The sequence below is a fragment of the Balaenoptera acutorostrata genome, chromosome 3 (assembly GCF_949987535.1).
Source record: "Balaenoptera acutorostrata chromosome 3, mBalAcu1.1, whole genome shotgun sequence".
Taxonomy (NCBI): domain Eukaryota; kingdom Metazoa; phylum Chordata; class Mammalia; order Artiodactyla; family Balaenopteridae; genus Balaenoptera; species Balaenoptera acutorostrata.
Genome location: NC_080066.1, coordinates 86826068 through 86851603, shown reverse-complemented (window position 1 = coordinate 86851603; position 25536 = coordinate 86826068). Strand labels below are relative to the sequence as shown.

At 39.3% G+C, this 25536-nt stretch overlaps 1 protein-coding gene across 1 annotated transcript in view; it reads left to right on the top strand.

Moving 5' to 3' along the window:
• SLC27A2 (solute carrier family 27 member 2) overlaps positions 1 to 25536 on the top strand; it is a 55487-nt gene that overhangs the window by 17671 nt on the left and 12280 nt on the right. The window contains exons 3-5 of the mRNA XM_007170419.3: positions 3359 to 3517; positions 6201 to 6325; positions 18926 to 19120. Coding sequence (XP_007170481.2) covers positions 3359 to 3517; positions 6201 to 6325; positions 18926 to 19120 — 479 coding nt within the window. The remainder of the gene's footprint in view (positions 1 to 3358; positions 3518 to 6200; positions 6326 to 18925; positions 19121 to 25536) is intronic.

Below are 25536 nucleotides of genomic sequence, written 5' to 3'. Positions count from 1 at the left end.
ATGGATAATATTTGGCATTGACTAGGTTGTTGGAAATTTTTTAATGATTGCTGCATTTTGATTATATTATATCCAGAGTCCATATATAATGTATAACCAATTATAAATGGACCACCAAAGAAGACTGCAGAACAATAATGGGGTTATATTTATACAAATATTTTGACCACTATCTTTCCATGCAACACTGACTTGGAGCTGTCTGGTGCTGTGGGTGTAGGATGGCTTTTAGCTGAGGGCCTAAAATAGTGTATTTCATCAAATCTAGGATGCTTTCCACTTTCAGTGTAAGCTGCACCATTATATTATAAGCCACTAAGAGAAGACACTGCCAATTATCAGTGTTACTGGAACCCTGCTACATGGAACAGGCAATATTAAAGGTAGGATGTACTAGGTGCTCTTCTAGGAGCTTTACAGCATTTGTTCATACAATTCTCCCACCACTCTTAAGGCGGGTACTACTTTTATTCCTATTTTACAGATTCAGAAACCGATGCTTAGAGAGGTTAAGAACTTTCCAAGATCAGAAGGAGAAGTGTCAGGGTTCACCTTGGTAGGCTGACTCCACAGCTCATGCAACTGACCACTCTGCCAGAGCACCTCCTAGTTCATCCATTTAACAGCTATTTGGTGTCTGCCTATTCTAGGCCAGGGGAAATGTTACTAAAACATAATCATATGAAGCCAGAGTGATATATTTAAGAGGAGGGCAGGAAGCTAGCCCCAGCATGCTAATTATTAATATTGGGAAGTTGACTATGTGAATCATTTATCTCTTTTGGTTAAAATTTTAACTTAAGCAGGTAATACAAACATGCATTCTCCTTGTAAAATTCCATAAGACCGTACAGAAAACCTGAACGAACTTTTTGGCCAACCAATAGATAAGGGTTCCTTTGAGCCTCATGAGGAGGGGTGGCTGGGGATGACCTATTAAAGCTGATTCCCAGAGCATAATGTCTGTCACTGTTTTGTCAAAAGTTATATATCGCCATGCCAACAGAATGGTAGGATGACACAGTTAACCAAGTGCTTCCACTACATCCAGACACTACCTTAATATATGGAAATTTTACCCTAATTTTTAATAGAATGGTAAAACTAAACTGAAAACTTTGGTTTGGGAAATAATTGAGATAAATCAAGCCCTTTTAGTTAGTCATGGTGTGTTCTAGTCTTAATACTATATAGTTAAGTATATAGAATTAAGACACTTCTTCACAATTGCAGGTTTTAACATCAAATATAAAACCCATTTTAGGGGAAAAAGAGAATAAGCAGTCTTTAACTTAATCCTATAATTCAGAATTTAGATTTAATTGGAATATAATTGGGTTGATGTTTATGTTACTTTTCTCCTTCTCTCTGAATAAAATATTTGCTAAGTTGCTCTTCCAAACATTAATTAAAAGAATTCATTTAAGCAATCAGAGAACAAAATGTTCTCCTTGTTCCTCAAAGGCAGTCAGTAGCACAAAATTATATAATAGTTACCAGATATTCTTATTTCTTCATTAAAACAAAGATTTTAATTAGGAAAGTTTCTGAAAGTACTTCAAACCAGCAAAGGATGTGCATTTCTTTTTTTTCTTTCTTTTTTTTTAATATAATTCAGAGCTTTTACTATCTGGACAATTTTTTTCCAAGGTGAATACAATTGATTTATTGATGCTTTCTTCTGTTTCAACAAAGACCATGAATTGTGAATTGTGTTTATGATGATGGTAGTTTGCCAGCCATACTGCTTTGCCTTATAACAAATTACTTTTATTCAGGCAATATCCAGCTAAGGTACCATCAAATACTGAAGCATCTGAATCTACAGAGAATTACCTTCCTCTTCCCAAACCCAGTTTACCCATTCAGGTCTTAAACTCTAGCCCCAGCCCCTTGGTAATGACTTCATGCCCTTCCCAACTGAACTGACTCCCATGGGAAACAATATAAGCATACACTTTCAATTGAGTCTTACCAAAAACTTACATAAATTATAGTTAAGAAAATGCAAATGTACTTGGTGTAATAAAACTACACTGAGATACCATTTTTCACCTTTCAGATTGGCAAAAATCCCAACATTTGAAAGGATACCTTGGAAGGGCTGTGAGGAAACAGGTGCACTCATGTATTACTGATGGGGGAGTAAATGGGGACAGCCCTTATAACAGGCAATGTGGCAGTGTCTATCAAAATTACAAAGACTTATACCTTTTCACCTAGCAGTCTCACAGCAGCAAATTTATCCTACAGATGGAGCATCATTCATAGTGCACAGTGCCATGTGGACCGGGTTATTCACTGCAGCATCATTTGAAATCGCAAAATAATATGAATAAATTATAACACACACACAAAGGACTTGATGCAGCTGAGACAGAGAATAAATGAATGAAAAAATAGGGGAAAGTTCTACATACAAATATGGACAGAACTCCAAAATACATTAAGTGGAGCAGGGGCAAGTGCAGAAAAGTGTGCTTTTTTAAAAAATGGGGGAAAGGGCAAGAACATATGAGCAAATGAGCTTATATCTGTATAAAGAAACTCTAGAACAGTACCTAAGAAATTCATAAAAGTGGTTATGAAGGAAGGAGATAGGATGGATAGGCTATTTACTCTCTCTGAATCTCAGCCTTCTCATCTGCAAATTAGAGAATATAATTCTACTTATTAATTATGAGAATTAAATGAAATTTTGAAAATACAGTTGACACTTGAACAATGTGCAGGTTAGGGGTACGGACCCTCCACACAGTTGAAGATATGCATATAACTCATAGAAGGCCCTCCATATAGGTTCCTAGGTATCTGTGATTTTTCATTCAATGATTCAATCAACCATGGATGTATTTACTATTGAAAAAAATCCTCATATAAGTGGCCCCGAGCCGTTCAAACCCCTGTTGTTCAAGGATCAACTATACCTTGCAAGGTGGTAGACCCAGAGCAGAAATTCAATAGACATTCTTTCCTTTTTCCTCAACTTACTACTGTAATAACCATCTAACTCAGAGGTCAGCAAACTATGGCCTGTGGGCCACAAACAGCCCCGCCACCTGTTTTGTAAATAAAGTTTTATGGCAACAGAGCCAAGTTTGTTCCTTTTTGTGTGTGGCTGCTTTCAGCTATAATAGCAGAGTTGAGTAGTTGCAATAGAGACTATGACCCTGCAAAGCCTAAAACATTTACCATCTGGTTCTTTACAGAAAAAAATTGCCAACTTCTGGTGTAACTGAATGCAATCCTCTAATCACCAGCTGATGAATCTTCCCTAAGCCACATCTCTCTCTCAGACCACATGTCTGTGAATGACCACTCTTGGTTCACTCATGGCTTCTCTTGTGTGTTTACAAAGGTCTCCCGAAAGCTGCAATGATCAATCATCTTCGCGTTTGGTATGGAGCCAACCTTGCTGCTGCCAGCAGGATAACGGAGAATGATGTAGTCTATACCACACTACCCTTGTACCACAGTGCTGCGCTTTTGGTTGGCTTACATGGATGTATCCTGACTGGTAAGCTTTTTCTCTCAACAAGGTGTTGGAGCCCAGTACACATTCAACGTGCTCATAAGGAAAAGTAATACAAAATTTGCTACTTTCCTGTGTGCCCGGAACGGTGTTTAATTCCCTGTTGATAACTAGCTTGTTTGGCTCACAATAGCAAGCATCCAAAAGAATTTATAGGGAATTCCCTGGTGGTCCACTGGTTAGGACTCCATGCTTTCAATGCCAAGGGCCCGGGTTCAATCCCTGGTCAGGGAACTAAGATCTCACGTGGCCAAATAAATAAATAAAAAGAATTTATATTTTCTCATGCCTGCTTGTCTAGTAATATAATGCTATAATTGTTCAGCATATCAAAGAGGAAACTTCTTTAAAATATTTTAGGTCTTTATCCAGGTTAAGGTACTTGATCCTTCGATTCCATAAATAATTCTCCTATGTCATTTCTGTCTTCAGAAATCTGCATGTTGATCTCCATTAGCATCTGATTTCAACTTCTCATTCAGTTGTCCCATTCTACTTTATTCTTCCCTCCTCCCACAGGTCCTCAGCTCTGGTCAGAATACTTAGCTTTCCATCTCTTCTCTCTCCTTCTGAAACTTTACCATTTAAATCAGAATTGTCATCCTTTCTCCTGTCAGTAGTATTTCTGCCCTTTGTGTATATAAAGTCTCAGTCCAATATCCACCTCTTCCAGGAAACCACCTCTAACTTTCTAACTAAGCTAAAAACCTTAATTTTTTCTCCCATGTGACATTTTATTTTAAATAATTATTTATTATATATAGTAACATATATGCATATGCGTATACAAATACACATATGATTCTCCAAGCCTCTGTTCCTTTCCCTCATCAACTTATTGATCAGCTATAAAACACTTAGCCCAGCATCAGTACCAGTCTCCAAATCAGCAAGGAATACCTGGGTCTGATCATGTTGTTGGGACCTTCAAGAACAGGGTAACTCTGAAGCTCTCGTAGGGACAAATCAATCACTCACACATTTGCTTAAGCACAATTGATATATGCTAAAAAAGAAAATATAGTATTTTTTTAAATTTCTCCTAAAATATTGGACTTTTGCATATTTAGGAGTAGAAATAAACTACTAACATGAAAAATATTTGTGACTTTTTTTTATTTCACTTTACTACATTTCATACCTATCGTTAGATTGGATATGATAGATATATTGTTTTTACCCATTGTATTAGTTTCCTATTGCTACTGTAACAAATTACCACAAACCTAGTGGTTTAAAACAACACAAGTTTATTCTCTTACTGTTTTGAAAGTCAGAAGTCCTAAAATCAAGATGTCAACAAGGCTGCATTTCTTCTGGAATCTCTAGGGAAGAATCCATTTTCTTGCCTTTCCCAGTGTCTGGAGGCTGCCTGCATTCTTTGGCTTGTAGCCCCTTCTTTCATTTTCAAGCATTTCACTCCAATCTTTTGTTTCTGTCAACCTTTCTCCTTCTTCCCTTGATCTTCTTGACTTCCCCTTATAAGCACCCCTGTGATTACATTGGGCTCTCCCAGACAATCCAAAATAATCTTCCCATTTCAAGATCCTTAATTCAATCACATCTACATAGTCCCTTTTGTCATGTAAGGTAGCATAGTCACAGGTTCTAGGGATTAGAATGTGGATGTCTTTGGGAACCATTATTCTGTATACATCACCCATCAAAGAAGAATATCGCCTGCTTGCTCAAGACCCTGGCTCTCCATCGCTTATAAAACTGTCAGGCTCCTCCACCTGGCATTTACAAACTCTCCAGGATTGCACCCCTAGATGCTTCTCCAGGTTCATCTCCCTTGACCCACCCAGCCTTCACCACTCTAGTCACAGGTCAGCAGAGTCTTGGCCATCCCCCAACCTTCTGGACTGTCCTGTCTTTTTTTTTTTTTTTTTTTTTTTTTTTTAAGGATTTTCTTATTTATTTATTTATTTATTTTATTATTTATTTTTGGCTGTGTTGGGTCTTCGGTTCGTGCGAGGGCTTTCTCCAGTTGCGGCAAGCGGGGGCCACTCTTCATCGCGGTGCGGGGACCGCTCTTCATCGCGGTGCGCGGGCCTCTCTCCATCGCGGCCCCTCCCGTCGCGGGGCACAGGCTCCAGACGCGCAGGCTCAGCAACTGTGGCTCACGGGCCCAGCTGCTCCGCGGCATGTGGGATCCTCCCAGACCAGGGCTCGAACCCGCGTCCCCTGCATTAGCAGGCAGACTCTCAACCACTGCGCCACCAGGGAAGCCCTGTCCTGTCTTTATGTTCATGCTTTTTCCTCTGCCAGGAATGCTCTCATCTTTCTCGATATTCACTTCTCAAGACCTAATTCAAATCCTATGCCTTTCTCAGCCCTTGCCCCCAAGCAGAATTAATCTACACACAGACACACACTCACGCGCACGTGCGTGCACCCTTAGGGCCTCACTGAACCTCGTTTATTGCACACTGACTCTTATTAGAAAAATTTGTGTCTTCTCCCCCACTAGATTGGAAGCTCCTATAGGACAAAACTGTGTCTTATTCATTTTTTTTGCATTGAATATAATTGGTACCTAATACTTGTTTGTGAATAAAATTCATATATAAATTTTTTTAATTTATAAATTTCAAAAGTGACAAATATAATTAGGGACTTTTTTGGTAGCATTTCTTTATTAGTACTTTCTATGACTTCTCTGTAGGTGCTACCGTTGTTTTGCGGGCCAAATTTTCAGCCAGCCAGTTTTGGGATGACTGCAGAAAATATAACGTCACTATCATTCAGTATATCGGTGAACTGCTTCGGTATTTATGCAACTCTCCCCAGGTAACACTCCCCATGTTTCATTATCTTTTCGAAATGCATAAGATGGGAATTCAAGTCACTTTGGGTCATGCTAGGTTTCAGCTGCTTCTTGTATATCGGTTTTCAGTTTACACTACAGTTACTTCTCATGATAAAGAGCCTGGCACCACACCTACCACAGGGGATTTACCAGACAGTAGCTGCTGTAATAACATTATTATCCCCTACCTTTGTACCTGTTTTCACATCTGACCCTCTACCTAGCATATCCTCTGCTTCTTTCTCTACCTGTTTAAACCCTACTCACGGTCAAAGCCCAGTTCAGATGATACCTCATATATTAAACTTACTTGTTGGGTCACCCCAACAAAAGTCATTGCTCCCTTCCCCTACCTCATTTGTTTTCTCCTCCTCTGTGGCCCTTGTCAGATTGCAGGTGTTTGTCTTCATGCCTCCCATCCTCCCTAGGCTGTAAAATCTTTGATGGCAGGGACCACATCTTATCTCCTTGCCCTCTCTTATACCACAGGCATGCAGGAAACTTTTACTTAATGTTGATTAATGAATAAACCCCCATATGGCTTTGAAACCATCTGACAAAATCTGTTACCAAGCTTAGAACAGATGCCCCAAAGGTAAGTAACTCCAAGGGCTTTGGATCTGTCCTATTTGCAGATATCCAGATATCTTGAAGGGATTGTTTGAAAGAGTTCCTTCTGCCCAATCCCTCAGCTCTCATCAGAGAGGGCAGCCTGCCTGGGGACCAGATCAAGGTTTCTCAACAGTGGCACTGCTAATATCTGTGGCCAATTTATTTTTTGCTGTATGGACTTATCCCATGTACTATAGGATGTATAGTAGCATCTTTGGCCTTTACCCAGGACATGCCAGTGGTACCCTCCCCATATCCCCAGGTCCTGATAATCAAAATGTCTTCAGACATTGCCAGATGTCCCCTGGCAGGCAAAATCAACCCCAGATGAGAATCACTAGACTATATAATGCAGTAAACTCACAAGATTCTACTTTCTTTAATCCTTTCACTCATCATAAGAAAACAAACTCAAAGGATCACTAAGTTGATCAATTGCTGTTTATAAGCAACTGTTATGTTCAATTTATATACACTGGGAATTTTTTGGTTTCCCAGTGCACATAAAAGTTATGTTTATACTATACCGTAGTTTGTTAAGTGTGCAATAGCATTTTATCTTTAAAATGCAGTGTACATACCTTAATTTTAAAATACTTTATTACTAAAAATGTTAACGATCATCTGACAATGCCAGTTTGCCAAAAACCTTCAATTTGTAAAAAACAAAAAAAAACAAATGCAGTATCTGCAAAGCACAATAAAGCGAGGTATGCCTGTAACAGAAGCAGTGTGACATAAAGAATTATAAGATGCTCTTGCCTTAGTTCTTTCTCTCCTCACTTCATTCAGTCTCTGCCCACATGTCACCTCATAAAAGAGACCCCTCCTACAAATTCTCAAACATACCACCCTACCCCTTACCATGCATCTCGTGGGTTCTGCTTTTCGTGGCACTGTCACTTCTGACATAGTGCATGTTTATATGACTGTTATATTTCTCCTCCAGTTAAATGAAAGCTCCATGCACCAGGAGCTTTGTTGATTGACAGATCCCCAGCACCGAGATCTGTATCTGGCACATCCTATGCATCAACAAATTTTGCTGAATGATCCTCTAAATTCTTGCCCCTGAAAGATGTATAACTGACTTGAGGGAATTAACGTGTTCCCCCCAAATGTTTGGGCTTAACACATATTATTCTGATTCAGGGGGTACATTCAACAGATTTATGAGGGTCATAATTAGCTGTAAGCCGGGTGAGGACCTTTCCCATAGCACTGGGTGAATCTTGAGGACATTATGTTAAGTGAAATAGCCAATCACAAAAAGACAAACAGTGTATGATTCCACTTATATGAGGTACTTAGAGTATTCAAAATCATAGAGACAGAAAGTAGAATAGTGGCTGCTTGGAGCTGCAGGGAAGGGGGGAATAGGGAGGTTAATGGGTATGGAGTTTCAATTTTACAAGATGAAAGGAGTTATGGATATGGATGATTGTGATGGTTGCATAACATTATGAATGTATTTAATACCACTGAACTGTACAGATAAAACAGTTGAGAGTAAATTTTACGTTGTATGTATTTTACCACAATTTAAAAAAAAATCACAAAAGGAGACCCAGGTTCTATGAATTTAAAGGGAGCTTAAAGAAAGATTTTATCAAAAGGACTTCTCAGAAGTGGATACAGACAACCCTGCAGTCTGCAGAATGGAAACCACAATCACAGAAAGTTAGACAAAATGAAAAGGCAGAGGATTATGTCCCAGATGAATGAACAAGATAAAACCCCAGAAAAACAACTAAGTGAAGTGGAGATAGGCAACCTTCCAGAAAAAGAATTCAGAATAATGATAGTGAAGATGATCCAGGATCTCAGAAGAAGAATGGAGGCAAGGATCGAGAAGATGCAAGAAACATTTAACAAAGACCTAGAAGAACTAAAGAACAACCAAACAGAGATGAACAATACAATAACTGAAATGAAAAATACACTAGAAGGAATCAATAGCAAGAATAACTGAGGCAGAAGAACGGATAAGTGACCTGGAAGACAGAATGGTGGAAATCACTGCTGTGGAACAGAATAAAGAAAAAAAAAGAAAAGAAATGAAGACAGTCTAAGAGACCTCAGGGACATTAAATGCACCAACATTTGCATTATAGGGGTCCCAGAAGGAGAAGAGATAGAGAAAGGACCTGAGAAAATATTTGAAGAGATAACTGCTGAAAACTTCCCTAACGTGGGATAAGAAACAGTCACCCAAGTCCAGGAGGCACAGAGAGTCCCAGGCAGGATAAACCCAAGGAGGAACATGCCGAGACACATAGTAATCTAATTGACAAAAATTAAAGACAAAGAAAAAATATTAAAAGCAACAAGGAAATAATGACAACATACAAGGGAACTCCCATAAGGTTAACAGCTGATTTCTCAGCAGAAACACTGCAGACCAGAAGGAAGTGGCATGATATATTTAAAGTGATGAAAAGGAAGAACCTACAACCAAGAACAGTCTACCCAGCCAGGCTCTCATTCACACTTGATGGAGAAATCAAAAGCTTTACAAACAAACCAAAGCTAAAGAATTCAGCACCACCAGACGAGCTTTGCAACAAATGCTAAAGGAACTCCTCTAGGCGGGAAAGAGACCAGCAACTTAAAACAACCTTGTACATATATAGACTGCTATATCAAAACCTCATGGGAACAGCAAACCCAAAAACTACAATAGATACAAACACAACACTAAAGATGGTCATCAAACCATAAGAGAAGAGAACTAAAGAGGAAAGGAAGAAAAAAGACCTACAAAAACAAACCCAAAACAATTAAGAAAATGGCAATAGGAACATACATATCAATAATTACCTTAAATGTAAATGGATTAAATGCTCCAACCAAAAGACACAGACTGGCTGAATTGATACAAAAACAAGACCTGTATATTTGCTGTCTACAAAAGACCCACTTCAGACCTAGAGACATATACAGACTGAAAGTGAAGGGATGGAAGAAGGTATTCCATGCAAATGGAAATCACAAGAAAGAGGGAGTAGCAATACTCATATCAGACAAAATAGACTTTAAAATAAAGACTGTTATAAGAGACAAAGAAGGTCACTACATAATGATCAAGAGATCAATCCAAGAAGAAGTTATAACAAGTCTAAATATATATGGACCCAACATAGGAGCACCTCAATATATAAGGCAAATACTAACAGCCATAAAGGGAGAAATTGACAGTAACACAGTAGTAGTGGGGAACTTTAACACCCCACTTTCATCAATGGACAGATCACCCAGACAGAAAATCAATAACAAAACACAGGCCTTAAATGACACATTGGACCAGATGGACTTAACTGAAATTTATAGAGTATTCCATTCCAAAGCAGCAGAATACACATTCTTCTCAAGTGCACATGGATCGTTCTCCAGGACTGACCATGTGCTGGGCCACCAAGTGAGCCTTGGTAAATTTAAGAAAATTGAAATCATATCAAGCATCTTTTCCAGCCACAATGCTATAGATTAGAAATAAACTACAAGAAAAAAAAACTGTAAAAAAAACACAAACACTTAATTGTGCTTGGAGGCTAAACAATATGCTACTAAACAATCAATGGATCACTGAAGAAATCAACAAAGAAATCAAAAAATACCTAGAGACAAATGAAAATGAAAGCACAGGATTCAAAACCTACAGGATGCAGCAAAAGCAATTCTAAGAGGGACGTTTATAGCAATACAATCTTACCTCAGGAAACAAGAAACATCTCAAGTAAACAACCTAACTTTACACCTAAAGAAACTAGAGAAAGAAGAACAAACAAAACTTAAAGTTAGTAGAAGGAAACAAATCATAAAGATCAGAGCAGAAATAACAGAAATAGAGATAAAGAAAGAAAACGATAGCAAAGATCAATGAAACTAAAAGCTGGTTCTTTGAAAAGATAAACAAAATTGATAAACCTTTAGCCAGACTCATCAAGAAAAAAAGGGAGAGGATTCAAATCAATAAAATTGGAAATGAAAAAGGAGAAGTTACAACTGACACCACAGAAATACAAAGGATCATAAGAGATTACTACAAGCAACTGTATGCCAATAAAATGGACAACCTGGAAGAAATGGACAAATTCTTAGAAAGGTACAATCTCCCAAGACTGAACCAGGAAGAAATAGAAAATATGAAACAGACCAATCACAAGTACTGAAATTGAAACTGATTTAAAAACTCCCAACAAACAAAAGTCCAGGACCTGATGGCTTCACAGCCAAATTCTATCAAACATTTAGAGAAGAGCTAACACTTATCCTTCTGAAACTGTTCCAAAAAATTGCAGAGGAAGGAAAACTCCCAAACTCATTCTATGAGGCCACCATCACCCTGATATGAAAACCAGACAAAGATATCACAAAAAAAGAAAATTACAGGCCAAAGTCACTGATGAACATAGACACAAAAATCCTCAACAAAATACTAGCAATCAAATCCAACAATACACTAAAAAGATCATACACCATGATCAAGTGGAATTTATCCCAGGGATGCAAGGATTTTTCATTATCCACAAATGAATCAGTGTGATACATCACATCAACAAATTGAAGAATAAAAACCATATGATCATCTCAATAGATGCAGAAAAATCTTTTGACAAAATTGAGCACCCATTTATGATAAAGACTCTCCAGAAAGTGGGCATACAGGAAACCTACCTCAACATAATAAAAGCCATATACAACAAACCTACAGCTAACATCATACTCAATGGTGAAAAACTGAAAGCATTGCCTCTAAGATCAGGTACAAAACAAGAATGTCCACTCTCACCACTTTTATTCAACATAATGTTGGAAGTCCTAGCTCCAGCAATCAGAGAAGAAAAAGAAATAAAAGGAATCCAAATTGGAAAAGAAGTTAAACTGTCACTGTTTGCAGATGACATGATTCTATACATAGAAAATCCTAAAGATGCTACCAAAAAACTACTAGAGTTCATCAATGAATTTGGTAAAGTTGCTGGTTACAAAATTAATGCACAGAAATCTGTTGCATTTCTATACACTAACAACAAAAGATCAGAAAGAGAAATTCAAGAAACAATCCTATTTACCATCACATCAGAAAGAATAAAATACCTAGGAATAAACCTACCTAAGGAGACAAAAGACCTGTACTCTGAAAACTATAGTAAGACACTGATTAAAGAAATTGAAGACGACACAAATAGATGGAAGGATATACCATGTTCTTGGATTGGAAGAATCGATATTGTCAAAATGACTTTACTATCCAAGGCAATCTACAGATTCTATGCAATCCCTATCAAATTACCAATGGCATTTTTCACAAAACTGGAACAAAAAATCTTAAAATTTGGTGCTTGGAAGGGGAAATAAGATAGACCAGAACCCTGAAACAGCTGAATAGACTCAGCTCACCTCCCTTGTATTGTCTGCCTTCCCTCCAAAATTAGGTAACCTCTGTGGTCCTTTCCCAGCCTAAAATGTCTGTCTCTGCACCACCTCCATTCAGATAGAAAACAGAATGGAGGGGGGCTTCCCTGGTGGTCCAGTGGTTAAGACTTCATCTTCCAATGCAGGGGATGTGGGTTCAATCCCTGGTTGGGGAACTAAGATCCCACATGCCTCGTGGCCAAAAAACCAAAACATAAAACAGAAGCAATGTTGTAACAAATTCAATAAAGACTTTAAAAATGGTCCACATCAAAAGAATCTTTAAAAAAAAGAAGAAAGAAAACAGAATGGAGAGGTGTGTAGCAGCACAGAGTAGAGAGTGGCCAGTTTGTCCAGGACAGGGGTAGACCAGGGGAAAGAGGGACAGAGAGCAGAATCAGGGTAGGTTTGCCAGAGAGGTGAGTTGTGAAGGGTGCAGAAAAGTTTTCCAGCCATGCAGGGAAAGAAGGGCTAATGATTAGCTGGAACAGCATGGCAGAGCAGTGGAATAAAGCACCTGCCATATTGGGAAGTGCAAGCAGCATGGCAGGAGGCGAGACTGATTGGCTGGGCCAGGTAACAAGAGTTTTACTGTTCTGAGACTCAAGTGTGAATGTGATAAAGCACCACAAAAGGGCCTGAGAGTGATGTGGGAGGTGGTTTTTAAAGACAATCCCTTTGGGTGCAGTGGGAAGATACACTAGACACAGAAAGTTCTCTTCTGTAAAACGAAGAGGTTGAGTTTCACCCTTTCACTCCTGTCAATGGGTGCTTTCTTTTCTCCTCAGGGAGTCAAGCAGAAGTATAGCATATTAGTTGTTAAGGACATGGACTCAGGAATTTTTCTAAGGTGGTGAATAGCTTCTGCCCTTTCACCTCTTGAAAGTCTTCCCCAAAACGAGGAGGACAAGAAAAAGACACACAAGCTCTATCATCCTAGAAACTAAGAGACATTGCAACCAGGAACTACATAGTACAGAGAGCTGAAAGATGAAGATCATTGCCATAGCAGGGCTGAGAGGGGTGAAACTTGAGAGGCAATTACCAACAAGAAGGAAGGTGATTGACTTCCTAAAGCCTGAGAAATTGGAGGCACCAAATACAACTGAAGTTTGGATGAGGTACCAGGCTTGAAAACAGGAGAATTTTTGAAAGTCTGTGTATGAAACAGCTATACCTGCCGCTCCCATATCCCACTTCTGTAGGAGGCAGGAGGCTTATTCTCTGCAGAAGAGCTAGAGAAGCTTTGAACTCAAGGATCCCAAGAGCAGAGGAGGGCAGGGGTGAGGCACTGAGAGCAGAGATTGAGTAACTGTCTACTTACTGACCAGGGAGACCCCAGCTCCCTTCCCCTGCCCAGCTTCCAGAACTCCAGTAGTCAGTTTATGCTTGCAGGCAAGAGAGCAGAGGAGGGTTATGCTTAGGAAGAACTAAACTTTCTCAGAAAAGAAACTGGACATTGGCTCACTGCCCCATCACCAGACAGTACAGCCAACCTGGCAACAGCCCCTCCCCACCACACAAAGTGGCTCAAACATCTTTTTGTTGCCTTACTTCTAAATATGAACAGATACCAAAGGAAAGCCTCTAACAGGAAAGATCATTTTCTAAAAAGAAGAAAAAGCAGCATCAATTCAAAGAGCAGGAGAAGACTTCCAGAAATCAATAATTAATATTCTCAGAAATATTAGAGAAGATTTTATATCCATTAAACAAAAATAGTATGCTACCAAAAAGAAAAAAACAGAGTAAGACCTCCTGAAAAATAAAAATACGATTTAAAAATTACTTAATCCATAGAAAGTTTGGAAGATAAAGTTGAGAAATCTTACAGAAAATTGGAGGAAAGACAAAGTGATGGACATGAGGAGAGACAAAATAAGAAAATTAGAGGATCAATCCAAAAGATCCAATATCTGATTAATAGGAAATAGGGAAAAGGATAGTGAAAATGGAGAGGAGAAAATTATTAAAGAAATAATACAAGAAAACTTCCCAAAACTGAAGGACAGATTGAAAGGGCTAATTGAGTACCTAATAAAATGAGTGGAATTTTTTTTTTAATTCTTAAAATATACTATGATATTTAAGACTATCAAAAAAAGAGAGAGAGGGACTCCCCTGGTGGCACAGTGGTTAAGAATCCACCTGCCAGCGCAGGGGACACGGGTTTGATCCCAGGTCCCGGAAGATCCCACATGCCGCGGAGCAACCAAGCCCATGCACCACAACTACTGAGCCTGTGCTCTAGAGCCCGTGAGCCACAACTACTGAGCCACGGGCCACAACTACTGAAGCCTGCATGCCTAGAGCCCGTGCTCCACAACAGGAGAAGCCACCACACTGAGAAGCCCATGCACCACAACAAAGAGTAGCCCCCACTTGCCACAACTAGAGAAAGCCCGCATGCAGCGACAAAGACCCAACGCAGCCAAAAATAAAATTAATTGATTAATTATTTTAAAATGATTGCCTATTTTAAAAAAAGAGAAAGAGAGAAGATTCTATAAGAATAACAGTTGACTTGCCAACAGCAACACTCAAGCTGGAAGCTACAGGGAGCAGTGCCTTCAAAATTCTAAGTAAACATTATTACCTATCTAGAATTTCATATCCAACCAAATTATCAATCAAGTATAAAATAAGAATATTTTCAGACATTCAAAGTCTCAAAAAAATCTTACCTCCTGTATACCCTCCTTTAGGAAGTTTCTAGAGAAAGTATTCCACCCAAACAGGAGAGTAAAAAAAGAAAAAGGAAGACACAAGATCCAGGAAAGAGAGGCAAAGGGTATCCCCAGGCCTGGAAAACAACTCGTTCAGATTGGAGCAAAAGGATAAAAGGAAGAAAAATGGAAAAAAGGAAATTATATCATCTGATAGAAGGAGGAACATTGTATTTAGATGCTTTTGGAGGGTAAGGAAAGAACTACAAACAGAAACTAAGAAAATGAAGCAAAGGGGCAGGGAGGAAATTAATCCCAGGAAAAACAAACATTTGTTCAAGAATTTGTTCATAGTATATTATACTTAGCTCATCAGCAGTGGATTAGGGGCAAAGTAATGTGAGCACTGAATATTGATTTAACCAAAAATTGTGATATTGAAAAATTGGGAGAGAGCTTAATCCCCATCCAGCACAATAGGAAATCAGTAAGTAATGTCTAAAGTGATTAATCAAAAGATAGTGGTATAAGCATTTAATTTAGAAATATGCAGGTGAGAAGAAACAGCTACAGGGGTTAAAAGTGTCTGCCTCTGGGTGGTAGGCTGAAGGCAAAGGATGAGGACAGATAAGTGGAATAACATTTCTTCATGTAAATCCTTTCAGTACTATTTGGTTCTTAAACTCTGTGTGTGTGTGTCGCTTTTTTTTTAACTAAGGAAAAGAGTGCTCTCCGAAGTCATGTAGATTTGGATTTGAATCTGGGGACAACTGTGTTTCTACCTGTGTGATCTTGGGCAAATTATTTTAAACTTCTCAAAGCTCCGTTTCCTCAATTGTAATATGAGGCAAATACTTGATTACCTCTCACATTTCAGTAGGGCTCCTTAGAACCTTAAGATAATGCAGGGCAATTGCCTGGCACATAACAAAGCCCTCAATAAAAGTCTGCTGCTTCCTCTGATTACCTGGTGCCCTGCACCCTCTCTGGACACCCTGACCTCTCACCCTTCATCAGTCATTCAATCCATGGTGGATTAAAATCCCCCAGGTGCGTTTGCATGTTGCACCTCACCTCTAATGTGGAATAGAATGTTCGATCTTTGTTAAAGAAAAATGAGAAGGTGACCCTTGACCTTTGGGGAGTGGCTTTGGTGGTGAGGAAATACTGTTTCTTCTTTTGGAGAAACACCAGTACTCTCAGGCCCTGGTGAGCAAAAGCTTAGATGAGAACCAGACATCTCTGAAGCTTCCAGGGCCTCTCGGTTTGTGTCCACAAACATTTCCAGCCTACAGCCTTAATCCCTTCTGCTGGTGTAATAAGATCCCTCAGTTTACGATGAAAACTAAGCTGATGGCACTGTGACCGTGAGCCCAGCTACCTGGCACCCGTAGGTGACAGCTGCACCTCTGAGGCTGGCCTGCTTCCCACATCTCCAGAGCACTGCCACCTCCTGCACCCTAAACCCTGCCCTGGTGCTGATGTCCCGGCCATTAACTGTTGAACAAGGAAGTTGAGGGTTTCCTGGTGGAGGTTATTTCTTCTTTTACTGCAGGAATTGCATTATATGCAAAGCACAGGCCCAGGCACGGTGGATGATATATAGAGAGATTTGGCCTCAAAGGAGCTTACAGTCTAATGGGAGAGATAGATGTTCACCACCCATTAGACAAGGAAATGAACTAAGAGGGTGATTGTGGGCTGCATATAGAAGAAGTAAGGTCTCTGGTCTACACACTGGAATGCTACTTTGGAGCTTCTCACGCAGGCCTGGGACCAAGTCAACCCCAGGTCAGGTGGTTATTTTCAAGCAAAAGTAAGTATTCCACAAATATTTGTGATGGTTTATTCTCAGAGTGGCAGTGAGAGACAGCAGTGTGGGGGGCAAGGGTAGCCTCTGGAAAGCTGACAATCCTTGCTGAGGAGAGTAGTGCCTTAGAGACAGGATGACCCTATAAACCACTATCCAACCAGGGACATTTGAGAATGAAAAGAATGTCGTTAATAAGCACATCAGAACAACAGGTGTAAACCAGGATCGGCCCTGGCAAACCAGTTATATAGTCTCCTGACTTATAAGTACTTGATAATTATAAAAGGGAATTGATTCAGTGACTTAGGGACCAATAGAGCTGATGAAGACAATAGATTCCCACTCAGTCAGAGCAAATAAGTTCGTGCAGGTTCAGAAGGCTTCTCAGGTAAGTCTCCTCAACACCCTGGTTAAGAAACACTGGGACAACACGCCTAGTCTCTCTCTCTCTACACATTTCCTCCTCAATAAACGGCACAAGGGGCCCAGTTTTAACTAGTGAAAGGTATCGTCCGCCTCTCTGGTTAGGACACCTGAAAGAACCTCACCACCTGAGTTTTGACCAAGGAGCTACTTAAAAATTAAATGCATACATGCTGTGCCACAGGTTCCTTGGCTCCTTTCACATGGAAACCAATTCAAGGTTTGTTTGGTTTGGTTTCTAACTGCTGTATCAAAGGTCCTCCCCTTGTCGGAGAACTGCCAGCCTCTCTCTGCAAACGTTTTTTTTCCAAAAAGGATCTCTTATTCCAAAATCACTTCACAGTGATTTCGCAGAGGAGGAAATAAGGTACAAAATACTCCCTAGAACATTTGCTCTTTTAAGCAAGTTGCTGTTCAGTCAAAGAAATTCACATTTGATAGGAGAGGAGAATCCTAGTTACCTAGCACTTCTACCCCACTCAGCCCTGTTTTCGGTTAGAGTAGAGGTCATCAAGTTACAGATTTTGCAAGTTAAAATTATACTTATTTACCTGTCCCTCCCTCCAGGCTGTGATCTCCTGACATCACATCAAGTGACTTATTAATATAAAATATCATTAAAATTACCCAAGGTTTGGACATATTTGTAGGGCCTCATTAATGGAAAGCAGACCAGTCCTCACCCCCCTCTCTTGCTCATACAAGCTCTGCTTTCAGTTCTTATACCCAAAACAGCCTTTCCTTTGTGATTTTTTTTTTAACATCTTTATTGGAGTATAATTGCTTTACAATGGTGTGTTAGTTTCTGCTTTATAACAAAGTGAATCAGTTATACATATTCATATGTTCCCATATCTCTTCCCTCTTGCATCTCCCTCCCTCCCACCCTCCCTATCCCACCCCTCTAGGTGGTCACAAAGCACCGAGCTGATCTCCCTGTCATGAAGAACCTTGTGATTTTTATTTATAGCAAAGCATATTCCTCCCAAGCCACCTCAGGCAACTGGGAGCCAGCTTCCTCTCTCTCTTCCCCTTCCCATCCCATCAGAACAGTTTCATTGTGTTGGTTCAGCTCTACCTGCTCTTGTGACTACTGGGTCTATCTGTTAGACAAATGCATGATCAAGAGTCTTCTCCCCAGTCCCGCCAGGCCCTCTCATGAATTGTCTTGAATGACTGTAGAAAATGATTCTCTCTCTTTGCCTGGACTGTGTTCCCATTTTCTTCGTCATTGTCAAGTGAAGATTATTGCTTCAGATTGTGTCAGTCTCTGACAGACCTCTCCCACGGGGCCTTTCCTTTCTGGCAATTCACTGAGATCCACCAGCCTCATCAAGAAAACAATCAACACATGACTTAAGCTTCAGATTGGATATGGATTAAATGTTGGCATCACTGAGTTCCATCAAGTGACAAATCAAAATGGGAAAATCCAAGCCTTTCAACTATTAAATCAGAGTTCCAACTGTCGGCCCATACTGTGTGTGGGGGGGGGGGGGGAGGTGTAATATGTGTGGATGACAGAAAAGGCATGCACTGAGGTCAGCTCATAACCAACATAAATATGTAGAAACATAAAGGCCATTATGAATATCTAAGTACAGGCTCCAAAGATGTTTCAGCTTGGTCTCTTCTTCGTCCTGCTACAGAAACCAAACGATCGTGACCATAAAGTGAGAATGGCATTGGGAAATGGTTTGCGAGGAGATGTGTGGAGAGAATTCATCAAGAGATTTGGGGGCATTCACATTTATGAGTTCTATGCTTCCACTGAAGGCAATATCGGATTTATGAATTACACGAGAAAAGTCGGTGCTGTTGGAAGAGTAAACTACCTACAGAGAGTAAGTACATTGAAAAATGAGGGCAGCCAGCTTTCAGCACATGGAGATTTCTTAAAAGCTATGTCATGATGATGTTATCAGAATTCCATGCAGTCTCAGAGCCATGGCCCATTCATATCACCAAGAGAGGTTTTGCTCAGGCTCTGTGACAATGACCTAAAAATGACAGGGTCCTCTAATTTTAAAATATTAATTTCTATTAAAAACAACCCATTATGCCTTTGCCATCTGCAACTTGTGTGAAGTCTTCTAATGCCATTTATACTTGTATATGTTAAAACACCTGAAGGTTACCAGTTCTGTATGTTTACTATACACCATGAAATGTGGTATTTCCCTTTCATCACGCTGTACGTTACCACCACCAGGGGAATTTTTTATACATATAGGTGCAGGGCCCCCACCCCCTGAGCTTTGGATTCAATTGTTCTGAGGGGGGGCCCAGGCATCAGTATTTTTTTAAAGCTGTTCAGCCAGGGTTAAGAACCACTCCTTCAAGAGAACCAGGGTGCATCCGAGTTGTAGGATTCTTGTAAACATTTGTTTTCACCTAGTAACTACACCAGAAAGATATTTCTTATGTGTAAGCCAGCTCTCACAGCATTCTCTTTTCCCTCTAAGTCATTTTATTGCCTCATCTCCAGACAATCTCTTTGCCTTTTATTGTGCTCGAGCATTCAGTCTTCCAGATGACCACCTATTCTGCAAAATTCCAGAAATATTCAGCGAATGCTGAAAATTCCCTTGCTTGAGCAGTCATTACTGTGGTTATGCCTTGGGCAGCTCATCCTGCCTGGGCATGAAACAGCCACACCAGAGCTCCCAGGCAACCTGTGCCCCCAGGGACTGACCAGCAAAGTACAGAGGACAATAGTCCATGTGCATAAGAGATCTGGCCCAAGAGATCAAATTCCACTACCATCACAGACTAGCCCAAGGTCATGCCCTTTGTGTTTCTTAGGCCTCAACTTCAGAATCTATAAAAGAGACAGAAAGAGAAAATATAGAGCCTAGTGCCTGGCCCAAGCTCAGTGTAATAAGGGAAGAGAGTTGTTGAAAGGATTACATTATAGAGGATATAGCCCAATGCCTGTCATATAATAGTCTTGAAGAGTTATTAGTTGTAAAGATTATTATTGTTCCATTCCTTGTATTCTGGCCTGATCTCCAGGCATTCCCAAGTCCAAGGAACCTCTCTAACAATAACAGCCAAACCTACACTACACATGTCCCTCCACTGTGCTCCACACCTGTGCCATCCAATACAGTAGCCACTAGCTCCATGTGGCTATTTAAATTATGTAAATTTTTAATCAGTACTTCATTCACCCTAGCCACATTTCAAGTGCTCAGTAGCCACATGTGTTTAGTGACAACCACGTTGAGTAGTACAGTTATAGGACATTTCCATCATCACAGAAAATTCTACTGGGCAGCACTACTACAGACTGAGAATCAATTTCCTACTCCCCACTGGAATCGCTGCTGAGAGGGTTAATCTTCTCTAGTTAGCATCAGGCCAACCTGAACTAGCCCAAACCTTGGATACCCAGGCTAAATGCAGTTCACAACAAGAGAGGGGGCTTCCCTGGTGGCGCAGTGGTTGAGAATCTGCCTGCCAATGCAGGGAACACGGGTTCGAGCCCTGGTCTGGGAAGATCCCACATGCCGCGGAGCCGCTGGGCCCGTGAGCCACAATTACTGAGTCTGCGCGTCTGGAGCCTCTGCTCCGCAACAAGAGAGGCCGCGGCAATGAGAGGTCCGCGCACCGTGATGAAGAGCCGCCCCAGCTCGCCGCAACTAGAGAAAGCCCTCGCACAGAAACGAAGACCCAACACAGCCAAAAATAAATAAATTAATTAATTAAATAAATTTAAAAAAAAAAAAAAACAAGAGAGGGCAGAAAGCTGAGCTGAGGCCTGGCGCAAGCTATCTATGTTGTCACTACTAACCCTCAGAAAACGTGAGTTGCAGGGAAACTTTCATTTCAAACTAAACCTGAGGACCCGAGAAACTGATGCTGTATATTACTAGTTCTTTACTTCTCATCCATTGATTGCCATGTTTTATTGTCAGTTTTTCTACTTTAAACAAAACCATATTTTTTTAACTAGAAAAAAAGGAAGACTATGACCATGCATTTGATAAGGAAAAAAGCATTACTTACCACCCCAAATTTTTTTTACATTCTTGCAAATAAACAAGATCTACATTTGTTGACTATGAATGCTATTTGGTTTTTAATGGTTAACTGCTACTACCAAAGCATGTGATTGGTTAATTTATCATACAGATTTGAATAAAAATTTGAAATGGACATAGTAATCATGGTTAATAATTAAATCTAAATACTGTCACATTTGTATTTTGCTGCCAATATAGAAAATAATATACTTATTGCTCTTACTGAATTACATAAATTTAAATTCTTATGCCCTTGAATTATAGTAACATGAAATATGGTGGAATTTTAATAATTTTATACCCATGGGCATGAAACAAATTTTACCATCATATCATTGAATCTTAAATGTATTGGAGAACATGTCCCTGGAATGCAAAACATCTAACACTAGTGTATTAAGGTTAAACAAGATTTTTTTAATAACATTTTTATTGGAGTATAACTGCTTTACAATGGTGTGTTAGTTTCTGCTTTATAACAAAGTGAATCAGTTATACATAAACATATATCCCCATATCTCTTCCCTCCTGCGTCTCCCTCCCTCCCACCCTCCCTATCCCAACCTTCTAGCTGGTCACAAAGCACCAAGCTGATCTCCCTGTGCTATGTGACTGCTTCCCACTAGCTATCTATTTTACGTTTTACATTTACATTTTACACTCTCTCACTTTGTCCCAGCTTACCCTTCCCCCTCCCCATGTCCTCAAGTCCATTCTCTAGTAGGTCTGTGTCTGTATTCCCGTCTTGCCCCTAGATTTTAATGACCATTTTTTTTTCTTTTTTGATTCCATATATATGTGTTAGCATACGGTATTTGTTAGTCTCTTTCTGAGTTACTTCACTCTGCATGACAGACTCTAGGTCCGTCCACCTCACTACAAATAATGCAATTTCATTTCTTTTTATGGCTGAGTAATATTCCCTTGTATATATGTGCCACATCTTATTTAACCATTCATCTGTTGATGGACACTTAGGTTGCTTCCACGTCCTGGCTATTGTAAATAGAGCTGCAATGAACATTGTGGTACATGACTCTTTCTGAATTATGGTTTTCTCAGGGTATATGCCCAGTAGTGGGATTGCTGGGTCGTATGGTAGTTCTATTTTTAGTTTTTTAAGGAACCTCCATACTGTTCTCCATAGTGGCTGTATCAATTTACATTCCCACCAACATTTAAATAGGGTTCGCTTTTCTCCACACCCTCTCCAGCATTTATTGTTTGTAGATTTTTTGATGATGGCCATTCTGACTGGTGTGAGGTGATACCTCGTTGCACTTTTGATTTGCATTTCTCTAATGATTAGTGATGTTGAGCATTCTTTCATGTGTTTGTTGGCAATCTGTATATCTTCTTTAGAGAAATGTCTATTTAGGTCTTCTGCCCATTTTTGGATTGGGTTGTTTGTTTTCTTGATATTGAGCTGCGAGAGCTGCTTGTAAATTTTTGAGATTAATCTTTTGTCGGTTGCTTCATTTGCAAATATTTTCTCCCATTCTGAGGGTTGTCTTTTCATCTTGTTTATGTTTCCTTTGCGGTGCAAAAGCTTTGAAGTTTCATTAGGTCCCATTTGTTTATTTTTGTTTTTATTTCCATTTCTCTAGGAGGTGGGTCAAAAAGGATCTTGCTGTGATTTATGTCATAGAGTGTTCTGCCTATGTTTTCCTCTAAAAGTTTTATAGTGTCTGGCCTTACATTTAGGCCTTTAATCCATTTTGAGTTTATTTTTGTGTATGCTGTTAGGGAGTGTTCTAATTTCATTCTTTTACATGTAGCTGTCCAGTTTTCCCAGCACCACTTATTGAAGAGGCTGTCTTTTCTCCATTATATACTCTTGCCTACTTTATCAAAAATAAGGTGACCACATGTGCGTGGGTTTATCTCTGGGCCTTCTATCCTCTTCCATTGATCTATATTTCTGTTTTTGTGCCAGTACCATATTGTCTTGATTACTGTAGCTTTGTAGTATAATCTGAAATCCAGGAGCCTGATTTGTCCAGGTCCGTTTTTCTTTCTCAAGATTGCTTTGGCTATTCAGGGTCCTTTGTGTCTCCATACAAATTGTTAAATTTTTTGTTCTAGTTCTGTGAAAAATACCATTCGTAATTTGATAGGTATTGCATTGAATCTATAGATTGCTTTGGGTAGTATAGTCATTTTCACAATGTTGATTATTCCAATCCAAGAACATGATATATCTCTCCATCTGTATGCATCATCTTTAATTTCTTTCATCAGTGTCTTACAGTTTTCTGCATACAGGTCTTTTGTCTCCTTAGGTAGGTTTATTCCTAGGTATTTTATTCTTTTTGTTGCAATGGTAAATAGGCACGTTTCCTTAATTTCTCTTTCAGATTTTTCATTAGTGTATAGGAATGCAAGAGATTTCTGTGCATTAATTTTGTCTCCTGCAACTTTACCATATTCATTGATTAGCTCTAGTAGTTTTCTGGCCGCATCTTTAGGATTTTCTATGTATAGTATCACGTCATCTGCAAGCAGTGACAGCTTTACTTCTTCTTTTCCGATTTGGATTCCTTTTATTTCTTTTTCTTCTCTGATTGCCATGGCTAGGACTTCCAAAACTATGTTGAATAATAGTGGTGAGAGTGGGCAACCTTGTCTTGTTCCTAATCTTAGCAGAAATGGCCTTAGTTTTTCACCATTGAGAACGATGTTGGCTGTGGGTTTGTCATATATGGCCTTTATTATGTTGAGGTAAGTTCCCTCTATGCCTACTTTCTGGAGAGTTTTTATCATAAATGGCAGTTGAATTTTGTCAAAAGCTTTTTCTGCATCTATTGAGATGATCATATGGTTTTTCTCCTTCAATTTGTTAATATAGAGTATCACACTGATTGATTTGCAGATATTGAAGAATCCTTGCATTCCTGGGATAAACCCCACTTGATCATAGTGTATGACCCTTTTAATGTGCTGTTGGATTCTGTTTGCTAGTATTTTGTTGAGGATTTTTGCATCTATGTTCATCAGTGATATTGGCCTGTAGTTTTCTTTCTTTGTGACATCTTTGTCTGTTTTGGTATCAGGGTGATGGTGGCCTCAAAGAATGAGTTTGGGAGTGTTCCTCCCTCTGCTATATTTTGGAAGAGTTTGAGGAGGATAGGTGTTAGCTTTTCTCTAAATGTTTGATAGAATTCGCCTGTGAAGCCATCTGGTCCTGGGTTTTTGTTCGTTGGAAGATTTTTAATCACAGTTTCAATTTCAGTGCTTGTGATTGGTCTGTTCATATTTTCTATTTCTTCCTGGTTCAGTCTCAGAAGGTTGTGCATTTCTAAGAATTTGTCCATTTCTTCCAGGTTGTCCATTTTATTGGCATAGAGTTGCTTGTAGTAATCTCTCATGATCCTTTGTATTTCTGCAGTGTCAGTTGTTACTTCTCCTTTTTTGTTTCTAATTCTATTGATTTGAGTCTTCTCCCTTTTTTTCTTGATGAGTCTGGCTAGTGATTTGTCAGTTTTGTTTATCTTCTCAAAGAACCAGCTTTTAGTTTTATTGATCTTTGCTATGATTTCCTTCATTTCTTTTTCATTTATTTCTGATCTGATCTTTATGATTTCTTTCCTTCTGCTATCTTTGGGGGTTTTTTTGCTCTTCTTTCTCTAATTGCTTTAGGTGTAAGGTTAGGTTGTTTATTTGAGATGTTTCTTGTTTCTTGAGGTAGGATTGTATTGCTATAAACTTCCTTCTTAGAACTGCTTTTGCTGCATCCCATAGGTTTTGGGTCGTTGTGTTTTCATTGTCATTTGTTTCTAGGTATTTTTTGATTTCCTCTTTGATTTCTTCAGTGATCTCTTGGTTATTAAGTAGTGTATTGTTTAGCCTCCATGTATTTGTATTTTTTACAGATTTTTTCCTATAATTGATATCTAGTCTCATAGCATTGTGGTTGGAAAAGATACTTGATACAATTTCAATTTTCTTAAATTACCAAGGCTTGATTTGTGACCCAAGATGTGACCTATCCAGGAGAATGTTCCATGAGCACTTGAGAAGAAAGTGTATTCTGTTGTTTTTGGATGGAATGTCCTATAAATATCAATTAAATCTATCTTGTTTAATGCATCATTTAAAGCTCGTGTGTCCTTATTTATTTTCACTTCGGATGATCTGTCCATTGGTGAAAGTGGGGTGTTAAAGTCTCCTACTATGATTGTGTTACTGTCAATTTCTCCTTTTATGGCTGTTAGCATTTGCCTTATGTATTG